General features: G+C 41.0%; 2 protein-coding genes and 1 pseudogene across 3 annotated transcripts in view; 1 reads left to right on the top strand and 2 right to left on the bottom strand.

Annotated features, from left to right (window-relative positions):
* Positions 1 to 3,491: 3,491 nt before the first annotated feature.
* The window catches only part of LOC135707516 (low density lipoprotein receptor adapter protein 1-A-like), a 50,679-nt gene continuing 38,920 nt past the window's right edge, over positions 3,492 to 15,250 (bottom strand). For both annotated transcript variants that reach the window (XM_065229362.1, XM_065229366.1), the window contains 2 exons: positions 3,772 to 4,331; positions 3,492 to 3,700 (listed from right to left, as the gene is read on the bottom strand). In XM_065229362.1, the coding sequence (XP_065085434.1) occupies positions 3,605 to 3,700; positions 3,772 to 4,331 (656 nt within the window). In that variant the 3' untranslated portion in view covers positions 3,492 to 3,604. The remainder of the gene's footprint in view (positions 3,701 to 3,771; positions 4,332 to 15,250) is intronic.
* LOC135707234 (uncharacterized) lies at positions 12,693 to 13,785 on the top strand (the record flags this gene model as incomplete). Its single annotated transcript, XM_065229007.1, has 1 exon — positions 12,693 to 13,785. A coding segment is annotated over one exon (981 nt), but the record flags the coding sequence as incomplete, so codon positions are not given.
* Positions 13,713 to 14,866, bottom strand: LOC135707174 (uncharacterized; annotated as a pseudogene).

Raw genomic sequence — 15,250 nt, 5'->3', positions numbered from 1 at the left:
CGTGTCGGAAAGACAACCATTCAACGATACCTTAAACGACCTTTGCTGAAGGTAGTTACGGGTGATTTTAACCAGATGTAATGGGAAGTTGAAGTTACAAAGCTTGTACACAAGTCCATCATGCCAAACATTGTCAAACGCCTTTTCAACGTCTAACAAGGCCATGGCTGTGGACTTGGATACAGCTTTGTTACTTCGGATGTTATTCATCACCCGTACTAGCTGGTGATTGGTAGAGTGCCCCTTTCTGAATCCAAACTGTTCCGGAAGGAGAATGTTATTTTCCTCGACAAACTTGAGCAAACGATTGAGCATGAGTTTCTCGAACAATTTGCTCAGCGCTGAAAGGAGGCTGATTGGTCTGTAGCTTGAAGGCAATGTTGGATCCTTACCGGGTTTGCGGATTGGTATGATTTTTGCTACTTTCCAGATACTTGGAAAGTAGTGCAGTTCCAAACATCTGTTGAAGATAGCGGTTAGAAGAGACTGCACTTTCATGCTGAGTCTCTTCAAGATCAAGTTGAATATACCGTCAAACCCGGGAGCCTTCATGTTCTTGGTGCATTTCAGCGCTGAGCAAATTTGTTGTACTGTAATCATATCCGCCGGAGGCACGACACAAAGGGAGGCATCTAGGTTTTGAACGCATTGCGCAACCTGATCTTCGAGCGGACTTTGGATATTCGAGCCAAGCAAATGCGATGAAGCGACATGCTCGCCGATCGCATTTGCTTTCTCCTGTGGGGTGATTAAAAGCCGATCGTCATCATTTTCGACTCTGAGAGGTGGAATGGGTTTGGGATGAGTTTTCAGGACCTTGGCTACCTTCCAGAATGGTCTGGAGCGGTCGTCCAGATTCTGGACAACACGCCCGAAACTTTCATTTCGGAGTGAGTCCATTCTGGAAGCAATCTGTCTGTTCAGATCAGCCGTTTCACGTTTTTTGCCCAGATCTCCAGTCCTCTGAAACTGGCGTCTACGAACATTTCTCAGGCGAATCAAAAGTTGGGTGTGGGAATCAATGGCAATAAACTTACCCCTCACAGGAACTCGTCGGACGCACGCCTCGTCAGCCACGGTTATGGCTTGATGGAGTCCCTCCAACGCTCGATCGATGTCCTCCACGGTGTCAAGCGGCGGGTTGTCGATGATGTGCCTGTCTACCACGCGTCCAAACTGGGCCCAGTTAACGCGATGGTAGTCCTTGCGCAGACTTGAAGCAGGAGCCACGTTGCAGCCCAGTTCAGCCACCACCGGTTGATGGTCGGAGCTGAGTTCGTTCAAGGCTACCGGCTTGGACAAGCCGATATTTGTCATGAACAGGTCTAGCGTCGATGGGTTGCCCGCCGGTGAGATGAATGTTGGTTCATCCGAAAACCAAACGGAATACAGCCCATGCTGTGAGTGGTCGAACAGGAGACGACCGTTCTGGTTCTGCTGGTAGTTCCGCCAGGCCTCATGGCGAGCATTCAGATCTCCTCCAACGACGAAGCGGGAACCGTTACGGGTGATGGTGGACAGGTCCTTCTTGAATTTAGCCGCTAGTCCACTGCTGGCGGCACACTGTCGAGGGCAGTAGACGGCGATGAACTGGACGTATCCAGTCGACGACTCCACCTCCACACCAAGGGCCTCGATGATAGAGGTGCGGATATGGGACAGAGTGTGGTATTTTATTCCTTTCTTGACGACGACCGCAACACCACCCCCCCTGGAGCTGGTGCGATCAAGCCGAATAATGTTGTGGTCAGGCAACCAGAAGCTGTCGCCGGACTTTAGATGGGTCTCGGTTAAAAGGCCCACGTCGATGCTGTGCTTGCGGAGGAAGTCGGCAAGCTCAATCTTTTTTGCTCTTACAGAGCAAGCATTCCAGGTGACGATAGTTAGCGGTTTAGACGCCATACTGGATGATGAACTTACCGAGCACTTGGATCTGTTCGGGCTTATTGCGGCACTTACGAAGAGCACCGGACATGTTGACGAAAATTTCCATCAGTTCATCCGCTGAGAACAGATCGGGGTTGTTGTTTTGTCCTGTTGGTTGTCTCCAGAATCCAGGGGGGGATGGAGAGCTTTGGTCAGCAGAATCATCGGAAGCTTCTTGAGGAGGGGCGGGTTGCACCCGCGAATTCACTTGCCTTTGCTGGGGAGCACGAAGAGGCGGAAAATCCTCCGTCCTGAATGATGGGGTTTTGTCCTTCTTGCGTCCTGGTTGATTGTTGCTTGACGCCAGCTTTCGGATGCGTTTGAAGTCCTCGCGTTTGGAGCACTGTCTGTCAGAGCCTTGATGTGCACCACCACAGTTAGCGCATTTTATCGCCACGGCTCCATCCGCAGGGCAGTTGGAAGTGGCGTGTTCTTGAGCGCAGTTGCTGCAGCGTGGCTTGATGTTGCAGTTGCGGGTACCGTGTCCAAAATTGAGGCACCTCTGACACTGCGTTACGTCACGATGACCGCCACGGTACGGCTCCCACCGTACGATGATGGAGTAGATCGATCGGATGGCTTGTAGCGCATTGAGCGTCACCGTCCCTTTCTGGAAGTGCACCAGGAAAAGACAATCCGGGTACGTCTTCACGTTTTCATCTCTCCTTGTCATTCGGAAGACAGCGATTGGGGCTAGCTTGTACCGGTTGATTTCGGCTTCGACCATCTTGGGGTCGAAGTTTGGTAGACCCCTGATGACTACCTTGAAGGGCTTCTCACCGGGGATGTCGTGCGTGAAGAATTCCGCCTTGGTATCCTTCAGATATTTCACGGCAACTTCGTACTCCGCTTTGGTTCGGAGCATCACCTTGGTGCCGATCCTGCCGAGCTCTTGTTTTGCACGGTGATGCATGCCTCTTTTAAAGCGGCGAGCGTTGATGTGGTCGTCGCTGATTGGTGGATGTTGTAGCCTATTGATGGTCTCGTTCTTCGCTGCTTGTTGGTCGTGTTCGTATCAGTTGACTTTCGGCGGAGACGGAACATCGGTGTTGCTTGAATGATAGCTTACTTGAAACTTGAGTTACCTGAAAGGAACCATCGACCACACCGATTCCAAGCAATTGGAGCTGTTCGTAGATGCCGACTGGGCGGGCGACACCAGATATCGCAAGTCAACCACCGGCTACTTGATCCGGTACGCAAGCGGTATGATCGGATGGTGTTCCAGGAAACAAGATTGCGTAACTTTGAGCAGTTCGGAAGCCGAGTACGTCGCTATTCCGGAGAGCTGCAAGGAGTTATGGTGGATTTTAAGGTTATTCGACGATTTGCCAGCTGCCAATCACTGTGAACGATGATAACCAAAGCCATCAACCCGCATAAACGCGAACCATAACTTGACCTTACCAAAAATGGTTAAAAATTGTTGATAATCCCTGTCACACAGAAAAGCTCACCCCTTTTTGGTTCGACTTAAACGTTCTGATTTATTGGGTCATTTTTAGCTTTACATAAAAAAGTACAAATATCCAGATTTATCACAATTATATTTAAGACTATTCTCATATTGTGCTCGATGAAGGTTTCTTTTTTGGATTTTCGTTTTATTCAAAATCGTAAAATATAATCATAAAAAACAACTACAAACTATCTTAAACATAGTCAGCTGAAGATTCCCTCAGTTTGAGCAAATAGCCGTCCTGCTCCATCCATTGGCAGTATTGAGATTTGGCACTGCGAAGAATTCTTGCGATTGATCATCTTCAAATGAAACCTGTTTTCAAAGTGGAAAGAATCAAATTTTAACAAAGTTAACTTATCAATGTTTGATATGCACACAATTACCCAAGTATTCTGCAATAGCTCCCGATGATCCTTGGAGCAAATCTCCGCCGTCAGATCCGAGTTGAAATCGATCAGTAAACTAGGACTGTCCGCTTCATCTCGCAGCCCCGTTTTTCTGTTGCTGCCGCTACTGCTACTGCTACCGCTGTTACTACTTTCCACTCGATTGGTTGCATTCAGCTTCGCCAGCTCCTTTCGCTTCCGTTCGGCGTGAAATTGCTTGCTCTGCCAAATCTGATAGGCCCTCTCGAAGCTACGTGCCACGGTCAGCGTTACGGTTTGGGCCATTTTGCGCTTCTGGCATAGGAAAGCATAGCAAATCAGCGGTCCTTCGAATTCGACCTCTTCGGCGTCCTTGCGGAAGCACATTTCCTTTACCTCCGCTTCCGGATTGGTGACAGTGCCGACGAACGCGAACACGTGATCGTGGGCGGCGTCCGCCGAGCAGTAGGAAATGTTGTAGATCGACACCTGCAACAGAGTTTCACCCGTTGTAAGGTCCAACATTTCGATGCCCTTCGGCGAGATCGACAGTGTTACGCGTTGAAGTTTTTTGTTTCCTGTGGGGGGAAGAAAAGAAAGGAGGTATATTTTAGCGTTTTCGTCATAAAATGTCATTATGATATAGATCCCAGTTACATATATAAAAGCATGGGTTTTAAGACCAAGAAGAAAGCAATGACGTTAGAAGTGCGCTGAAAACATTGCAAACCTTTTTTCGCAAACCACAATCACAACCATTCCTCAATCAACAGCAAACGTTCTCTGAAATCTTCTCCTTCTTCTAGGATTTTTACACTTCTGTAGAGCGCATAGAAAATTTGATCATGCCATATTCTAGGGGAGATGGCTATAATTCTGGGTGAAATAGTCTCAGCGTGTATTCTTTACAAAGCGTGAGTTTAATTGTGAAATTTCTTGTAGTTTTGAAAATGGATTTTTGCACACTCACCTCAACAACCCACATTTTTCGCACCGAGCCGTCGGAAAGATGTTGGGAATCCAACAATCTACTGTTTCTCGGGTCATAAAACGTTTCGGAGTACATATTCTTTTTTGGTTTAACTGTCAATCGGAAGCAAGTGAGTAAAAAAAAGTGTACCGTATACTGCTTTGAAGATCACAAGCGAGTGGTTGCTGCATTTAAACGCAAACCCAACTGTTCCGTTCGGGATGTCGCAAAAAAAAACTGTACCTGACAAAAAGTTTCGTGCAGAAAGCCAAGAAACGAGCAAGACTACGTGCATTCAAGGTTCAGAAAGCACCAAACGGCAATGAACGACAGAATAGTACAGCCAGAAAGCGGGTATAAGCTGTACTCACACATGTTGACAGAAGGGGAACTACGGTTCAGAAAGTGGCTCCACGTTTCATTAGAGAACACTAGCCCACCTAGCGGTAGAAAGCATCTTCTGTCTGCAGTTAAGATAGGCAGCAAGCTATGATAGTGTGAGTGCGTGTGGAACGCTACCACAACGCATCGCTTGTTGAGCAGAAAAACATACCATTTTGTTATTCACCGATTTGTTTGCACCTTCTGTTCTGTGCTGCTGTATAAGGACAATGAAACATACGTAAAAGCGGACTTCAAACAAATTCCGGGAAACCAGTCTGTGACTGCGAAAGACAAGTTCCCTCAGGAAACAGCAAGTGTCGAAGTTCCCCAATAAATTCATGATTTGGCAGGCTTGTTCGTGCGGAAAACTGCACAAAATTTTCGTAGCAACTACAACCGTAAATGGCCAAGTCTACGTGAATGAGTGCCTGCCCAAACGACAGCTTCAGTTTCTCAAATCACACAACGTTCCTACAATTTTTAACGGGATCTAGGCTCTTGTCACTACTCCAAGGACGTTATGGTGTGGTACAAGACGAATGGGGTCAATTTCGTGCCGAAGGATCCCTCAAACACACCAGAGTTGCGGTCGATCGAAAGATACTTAGCTATAATGAAACACGAACTCCGTAAGCATCCTAAAGTTGTCACTATGGAGCAGGAAATGTTGAAATCATGGTTGAAAGCAAAAAAAAAAGTCGGTTCAACCGTTGTACAAAACCTTATGGGTGGAATTAAGAAGAAAGTTCAGGCATTTGCAGGGCTGTTACAACAGGCGCGGATTTCGCGAATTTCGCGGATTTCGCGATTTTCGCGGATTTGTCGCGGATTTGAACTTTCAGTCGCGAAAATCGCGGAAAAATTAAATGATGTCGCGAAAATCGCGAAGGGACTGATGTGCTGTCACAAAAAATGTGGAATTCATTGTAACCTTTCCGTCCCGGATTATTTTGCTGTCATCAATTTTGTTGTTCATTTGGCTCTCAATTTTTAACCGTTTCGAACCAAACACGCTGCAAATAATCGAGAAATGATCTCAATTCCATTAGTCACACCGGATTTACACGGAAATTTCCTGAGGTCTGTCCAATGTGAGACATTTTCCTTTTTTTACAATATGAACATAGTATTTTTCGTTGTCAAATCATAAACGAATCGTATATATGCGAGTAATTTTTCCATGTATACCGGATATTCTAGGTTCTCAAAATCGTCAGGTGATTTGTTCTACTATATCAACCAAGACTCCAATAGTGTCTGTACTATCGAAATATGTCCAAACAGATTCAAAGTGTCTATGTGGATTGTACCCGACCAATTGCTACGTATACAAGATGATCTGAAATCATTCTGGAGATCAGATTATTTTTCTATTAGATCACCCAAGACTAATTCAATATCTGTAGTATCGAAATATGCCCAAACAAATTTGCAGTGTCTATGTCGATCATGCCAATCTATTTCCTTGTATGCCAAATGTTCTAGGATGCCCAAGTCGATATTTCGATAATACAGATATTATCCTAGTCTTTGTTGATCTAGTAAAACCAATCATCTGAACTGCTGGACGAATTGGAGAACCTAGATCATCTGGTATACGTGGAAATAATTAAACATTATCTGTATAGACACCATGAATCTGTTTGGACATATTTCGATACCACAGACTTTATCCCAGTCATGGTTGATCTAGTAGAATAAATCATCTGAACTCCAGAAAAATTTGGAGGACTTAAAACATCTGGTATACATGACAATAGTTCATGCATGATCCACATAGACACTGTGCATCTGTCTGGAAATCTTTCGATACTAGAGACATTGTCCTAATCTCGGTTGACCTAGTAGATCAAATTATCTGCACTCCAGGACGATTTGAAGAACCTTGAACATCTAGATTACAATGTTCATTAAACGAACTGCTCTTCATTATCGACATATTAAGGAAGTTTGTTTTGCTTCTTTATCGATCTCAAAAACACAACTGAAAAATCATAAAAAAAGGTGAACAAGAATATTCAACTAAGATTTGAACCGTGTTTGCGTGAGAGCAAGCTATCTTATCGCCTGCTCTACGCATCACAAGTTAAAAGTATGTGGATTTATGATAATCACTTGAAACCAAATTATATAACTAAATTACATTTGACGGTTGTTATAATTGATCAAAGTTATAGTTGAATTGAGTATAAGATGAACAGTTGAATCTATAAGGCAGATATGATTGAGCTGACGGTCAAATTAATGTTGGAATAACTATAGGTTTCTTTCAAACAACAATATTTTTCCATGTGAAGGTAACTATTAGGATTGTTATCTTAACTTAACGAATTTGTTCTCCGTGCTGGACGATTTGGAAAACCTATAATTTCGTGACCAACAAGTGTGACTTATGAAACTCTGGTAATTTCTCGATTATGTGCAGGGTGTTTGGTTTGAATCGGTTAAAAGTGAGAAAACTAGAGCCAAATTAACTGCAACATTTAGGACAGAAAAATACGTCAGAGACGCAAAGGTAAATTTTCAAAAAAAAATTGCATTTCAAATGAAAATGAATTATTTATTTTTTAAATCTTGGCCGGTATTATTCAATAGAATCTCATAATGTAAGGGTGTTTTATTATGTTTATTAATTACTAAGAATTTATACTATACATATATAACTGAAAATGATACAATGTTATTTTTTTTTAATTTCAAAGGTTACAAACGATACTCCTTTAGCTCAGTCGGTAAAGGCGCAGCTACAAAGCAAGTCCATGCTGGAGGCGACTGATTCCCGTCCGGTCTATTAATTTTTCGAGTTGGAAAATTTCTCTACTTTCTAGGGCATAGGATGGTACAGGCATAGGAAGCTCTCAATTAAAATGTGAAAGTACTTCAAAGTTGAGAGCAGGCAAAAATCTAATATGTTATCAGCAATAAGCTTGAAATGCCATGTAGTAGTATGCAAATGCTATTTTTAGTCTATGAAAACCGTTTTTTTTTTTGTCGCGGATTAGTATTTGAAGTCGCGGATTTCTTTTGAGAAATCGCGGATTTCGCGGATCAAATTTAGAAAATCTTGTAACAGCCCTGCATTTGGATTTGGTGAAGAAATAGAGTGAAATAAAAATACGTAGACCAAGCTTATATATAGCTATATTACATTCCCTGAATATTTCATGACAATCGGTTGAGAGACTTATTTTTGGCGAGTACTTCTAAGTGATTCAATTTAACTGTGGACACCCTTTAATACCTTTACCTACCTATTATCGTCAGGAGGTGATAAAGTCATTGAGTGCTTATTTTTTGCATGAGAATACATCATGTTTCAGGGTTGGCGCCAAAATGTAGCGCTCCTGGACTTTGTCTGATGATAATAAGTAAAGGTATTGTCGAAGCCGTCATTTTCCTCGCTATATTGTTTTATAAGACTATCGATTATTGTTGTTATTCGCATCGTCGTGTTTTTGCACTAAATTTTATTGTACATCTCACGATTAATCCAAAAGCAGCGGCTATCTTCGATGACAGCTGATTAACAGCGAAATAATACCCGCAAAGTTCCTCAACATCAGAGATTTACCCTTACATAAGCATTAGTATGGAATCACCAAAAACATACTGTTTAAAAATCAAGTGACTCCATGCTCTTGTATCACCCAAGGTGTTCTCAATATAAAAGGTGCTCCCAAATGCTCACTTTGAAGATAAAGCAAAAGTAGGGAGCGGTAAACAGCGGAATAAGAAAGGTGAAAGAGACAAACAATTTGCTCACACACACTCAAGATACTGATTGGGTGACGTGCTGAGTCAGCTGTTAAATGTTTGTAAGCAGAATATACACCAACGCACTACAAGAATAATCATTATTATTATTTGACTAGCAATGTCAATTTGATTATCACTAGTTTACAAAACAACATAAAAAGTGTGAACTTTAGTAGTTGACCAACGTTTCTAATGCAAAATCCTACGCTGAATTCAATGCCGTGGTCAGAAAAAATTAAAGTAGAGCCATTTTTGAGATATACAAAAAAAAAATGATTTTTTGAATTTTGGACAAAAGTACGATTACTAAAATGTCAATATCTTTGGAACTAGTGCACCAATTTTAAATCTTTTTTTATGAAAGTGAAGCTAAATAAATTTGCTATCGTTCAATGGAATATTATGTCTTAATTAAAAATTTAACTTTGAAGTCATTTAAAAATTTACAGCATTTTTTTTTATTTTTCCTGCGAATTTTCCATAAAAATCTTGTTTTAATCAACATTTTTAATGGGATAAAAAGATTCAAAAAATCATTCCATAATTTATTCTTGAAGTACATTAAAAACTGGAGAAAATGAGCCTTTAATGGATGAAATCGGTTGGAAATTGTCGAAGTTATGAAATTTTTTGTAAAATCATGGAAATTGAATGTTCCAAGATTGGCCGTTGTCCCGCTCCTAGGTTCATGCACCACTTCCAGTAAGCCTTTCTGCGGACGTGTACGCATACGGTGCATTTCACTAACACTACCAGCTGTCACGCAAAATTAAATGGGATATTTTCAACAATATAATTTACGCTAGTGTTTGTGAGACCGCTCGTCGAGAACCTAACGCAACCAACTCAATTTGACAGCTTTCTTTCTTTAACATTGTTTAACGATGTATACGACAAAACGTGAATCCAAGTGTAAAAATGATCCTCAAAAGTTTTGTTACGCGTGTGGCAACTATATATTTACAAAATCGGTCAATTTCACTGCTTCGTTGCAAACTGCATAGAGGCTTTATTTTAAAATTGATCCTGGAGACTTTGACGAACCGTGGATTCCAAAAGTATTATGTAGTTTGTGCAAAACGTGCTTGGCTAGGTGGATGTCAGGCGCAAGGTATATTGATTTTTTGAATAACTTTCATATAAACAATTGAAGTACAACATGGTAGTGCTTTGTTCTTTCCTGATCGACATTAACTTACTTCATCTATTTTTGATAAGTGTTAATGTCTTACTTACTAACTCACTTATTTGTTATCTGTCAGTCGCTATTTGTCCTTTGACATGCCCACCATATGGCGTCGACCGTTTTGTCATGCAACGAATTGTAATTTCTGCTTGACAAAAGTTAAGTAACAAGGACGTCACAAAACAGTTGAGTATCCACAAGTGGCTTCTATGACAAAACCTGTTCCACATTCAAGTTCGGTCCCGTATCCTGTTTATCCAAAGCGGAAACGAGCGCCCTCTGTTGAATCGACCGTTACAAAAAGTGAGGAGGAATTCAAGGAGGAATGCGAGGAAGACTTCGAGGTGGAGTTGGAAAGAAACCCAAAACTGTTTACACAATCCGAATTTTTGGATGCGAGATCTCGACTTATCGAAGGAGAAATCCGAATTGCTGGCATCACGCTTGAAAGAACACAACATGCTGAGCAAGGAGGTCAAAATTTCTTGTCACAAGAATCGTCACAAGAAATTTGACAAATATTATTCTACAAAGGACAAGGCATGTTTTTGCCATGACGTAAACGGCTTGTTTGAAGAGTTTGGTGAGCCAAATGATCCAGCTGAATGGCGTTTATTCATCGATAGCAGCAAGTTGAGCTTGAAAGCCGTTTTACTGCATCAAGGGAATGAGAAACCTTCTATTCCATTAGCTCATGCCGTTAATATGAAGGAAACGTATGAATCAATGGCTCTATTGCTCAATTTGATAAATTACAATCAACACAATTGGAAAATTTATTCCGATCTTAAAGTGGTTGCCATGTTACCTGGATTGCAACAGGGATACACAAAATATATGTGTTTTTTTGTGTAAATGGGACAGTCGAGCTCGTAAGGAACACTACGTCCGAAAAGATTGACCAAAATCGGATAATTTCACAATTTGTAAAGACAACGTTAAAAATGACCCTCTTGTGGTAAAAGAACGCATAATACTTCCACCACTACATATAAAACTTGGGCTATTCAAAAATTTCGTCAAAGCGTTGCAAAAAGAAGGGCCGGCATTCCAGTACTTGAAATCAGTATTTCCAAATTAATCTGACGCAAAGATAAAGGAAGGTGTATTTGTTGGCCCACAGATCAAAAAACTGCTCAATGATTCCGCATTCAATACAGTTTTGACACCAGATGAGGAAGAAGCGTGGAAATCGTTCCAGCGTGTTGTCACAACCTTTTTAGGAAATTTCAGAAGCCCAGATTATAAGGAAGCCGTCGATGAATTGCTCAAAAATTATGAGAAAATAGGTATAAATCAAAAATATTGTGTTTGTTACATATAATTAATTTCAAATCCTTTTATTTCACTGAACACAGGTGTGAATATGTCTATGAAGATACATTTCCTACATTCTCACATGGATTTTTTCCCGGAAAATCTTGGTGACGAGAGTGATGAGCACGGCGAACGTTTTCACCAACAAATGAAGATGATGGAACGTCGTTACCAAGGGTTTTGGAATGAAGCAATGATGGGTGACTATTGTTGGTTTCTGATTCGAGAAACAAGTTCAAAACATTGAAGACAAAGTCATTCGATTCTCAATCATTTTTAATAAAACCTAAATAAATTTCTTTTATATCAACTCGGTTTTAAATCCTGATATGCCTTAATCAAATTGATATGTAGAGAAAAGAATCTCCCATGAAAACTTTACATGCGATTTGGATGCTTACAACGACGCCTAGAAAAGGAACTCTAAAGCTGTTGTATTTCAGCAACATTTTTAAGTGTTTTACAAAAATGCTCATAACTTCGACAATTTCCAACCGATTTCATCCATTAAAGGCTCATTTTCTCCGATTTTGAATGGACTTTAAGAATAAATTATGGAATGATTTTTTGAATCTTTTTATCCCATTAAAAATGTTGATTAAAACAAAATTTTTATGGAAAAGTCGCAGGAAAAATAAAAAAAAATGCTGTAAATTTTTAAATGACTTCAAAATTAAATTTTTAATTAAGACATAATATTCTTTTGAACGATAGCAAATTTATTTAGCTTCATCTCCATAAAAAAATATTTAAAATTGGTGCACTAGTTCCAAAGATATTGACATTTTAGTAATCGTACTTTTGTCCAAAATTCAAAAAATCAAAATTTTTGTATATCTCAAAAATGGCTCTACTTTAATTTTTTTCTAACCCCGGCATTGAATTCAGCGTAGGATTTTGCATTGGAAATGATCATCATCTTACCGAGTTCAAAAATGCTGTAAACTAGTGTTATCGGGAACACCTTTCATCTCATAAACATCTTGAACTTTCCCAGAATAATCATTCGTTTGCCCGGGTTTGCCCGTAGTTTAAGAATATTGTGCGAGTATCAACACGAAAGATTAGTGATTCTGAAAGTGTATCCTCATTAAAATTCGAGAACGATGCAAAAGAAAGTGATCCACTCAAAATCGATTACGATATAAGCCTAGATTCGGCTGGAAAAGCATCCGATTTTTTCCAGGAGTTGTACAATGAAGAATACCTTCTGGATGTGGAACCAGAACCAGAACCAGTGGTCTCATTGATGGTTGAATTGAAACCCGTAGCTTCAACATCATCAACAAAGGTATTTCGCATTGAATGATTTTATCTGTAACTTGAATTATAGCGTGTGTTTTGTTTTTGATTCAGAGAAAGTACCCGGATACTGAGCGTCCTGCATCAAGAAAACACAAACTGACATTTAAGGGGTCAGTTTACGAGAAACGCTTCAAGAACCTGAAAAATCAAGATCGTTGTGGATCTCTTGCTGTGGGAGGCGATAGTGCCGATGATGTTGTCAGACAAATATGGATCTACTGTTCGAAGTTTGTGTACCGGGCGGCTGTTTTCCAAGACACCATTCATGAGAGTATGGATGCAGAGACTAGTGTCTCTTTTGCAAAAGTGTCGTGGGACGAAGAAGCTCCATCCTATGAGAATTGCGACAACTTTCTGATTTTTCAAGACAAAACTAGCAAACGTAGTTTTGGTCCAGCGAAGGTCGATAAAGCAATGCTGCAAAGTTGGATGTCAAAGGAAATCACTGTTGTAGTGTACAGGTATTCAGACTCTGTAACAAGTCTTCACAGATGGAACTTATTGGAACAGAGCTTGAAACGGCCTTTGGAAAAAGACCGCGCTGGAGCAGAGTCTTTGGTTTCCGTGAATAAGATCAAGGCTGAGCTTAAAGTAAATCATGGACGGCACTTGAGCGGCGACGATGTAAACTGGGGTTGCTGGGCTAGCTGGATTGCTACTAAGCCAGTTGGCGTCAGAGACAAACTGATGCACGAGACACCCCCTGAACATCTGATCAGCCTGTTTAGCTCTGTACCAGTCCACAGTGACACTCTATTGGAAAAAGCTCGCCTTGATCTACAGATCGTAAACAATATCAACAAAGCCTACAGCAGGATCTTGAGAGACCTGAACAATGACCATGCTGTCATGGGAAAAAGGATTGGATTAATGGAGGATAAGCAAAGAGAATATGCAGAGATGCTACAGGCCATGAATAACTCCGTCGCAGCGAAGGAGAATCGCTTTTCCATGGAGTTAGCCAAAACTTTGAGTGATTGCATCGATGTTGACCATGCATAGACTGCGATTGACTCCGAATTTTTTATGTTTCCAAATGCTCGAATAAAATTATCAATAAAAACATTTTCGTAATGAGTATTTTATTACACAAAATCACATATCAGAAATTACTTAATCAGTTCACCAGCACTAGTCAAATTCACCTCGAAAATCCAATGTCTCTCATGTTTTGGCCCAATCCAACACTAGGATCAAAAGTTCCCCCTTGTAGATACCCGCACTTTCGGAAAATATTCACACAGCTTCTGTCTTTGAAATCATTCAAAGCTTTTGCTATCGTTATTGCAATATCCTTGGAACTATTTTCCACGTATGTCCGTCTCAGATATGCCTTCAAATAGCCGAAGACCAATTCAATAGGGTTAAAAAAGGGCGCGTACGCCGGCAGAAAGATGACTACGATTCCCAATGAACGAAGGTATTCCGTTATGGATCGGTGGCAAAGGATTCTGGCCCCGTCGAGTATCCATACGGAATATTCTCCGGGATGTCTTTTCACTTTTCCAGATCCTATTAGCTGTCGAACACAATTGAAAAATATAGCTCGTGTGAATGTACCTTCCGTTGAAAAAGTTTCCAGTATTCCATTGACACCGAGGAAGCTTAGAAGGGAACAACGTGGACGTCTCACAAATTCTCCTCTGTACACTAGCTTTTCACCAACCTTAGCATAACCTTTAGTGCGAAGCATGTCCTATTGTCGCATGAGACCTCATCCAAGAATAGTAAATTGTGAATATCCCAGCTGGTCTCATTCAATTCAGTAAAAAAGCGATAGATCTCCTCCTGCCGTAGTTGGATTGCACGTCGTTCTGGGACCTTCCAGGTATAACCTTCTGATAGAAGAATTCTTCTGATAGATTTATGAAAATATTGCATGAATTTGTGTTTCGCTTCATCGAGAAACATAACCGGATTCATTTTGTACAGATTAATTAGCCACGTTCTTTCCTCGGCTCCAAAACGAAGGAAAACCTTAGCTTTTTCCTTACGGAAAAAACCTTGTTCTGCTCGTACAATGTAATCCAGTTTGAGATTGTCGACGGATGTTTCGCATATATTTTTTCCAGCTGACTTTTTTTAAGGCCCAAAAAGTAGAACCCGTATAAACAATGATATACGGTGTTGGAGGATGTATGTTGATGTGAAACTCTCTCCTGAATATCGGCCATAGCCTTGAGTTTGAATAAATAATTATTGAAATCTAATCTACGAATCTGGAGCAGTATATCTGCGTATCAACTCCACGTTAGGTTTTGTTTATTTATCAAAAGAAAAAAAAACTCAACTGAAAAGCAACAACTCCGTCTCCTGCATGGCTTTTTTGCGACAGGATGATTTATCTGATGTGCGGTGGTAAGGTTTTTCTGAATATTGTCCGTCCACACTAATCCGAACTTCCGCCAAGCAGAAGAAATGTACTCGGTTCATAACTGCCCTCTCACAGTGTTCACTCGGCTGTCGACAAAAGCAGGCCACTCTCGATGTGTGCTACGCGATCGTCTGTTTTCTCGGCAGCAACCATTGTGTGGTCCTCCTCATTGTTCTTCATCAGCAGTTCTTTCGGTCGATGCGTC

The sequence above is a fragment of the Ochlerotatus camptorhynchus genome, unplaced genomic scaffold (assembly GCF_037179485.1).
Source record: "Ochlerotatus camptorhynchus isolate MF236.1 unplaced genomic scaffold, CSIRO-AGI_Acam_v1.1 ptg000024l, whole genome shotgun sequence".
In the NCBI taxonomy this organism is placed as follows: Eukaryota; Metazoa; Arthropoda; class Insecta; order Diptera; family Culicidae; genus Ochlerotatus; species Ochlerotatus camptorhynchus.
The sequence above is the reverse complement of the archived record's forward strand: the minus strand, read 5'-3'. Positions and strand labels throughout refer to the sequence as shown.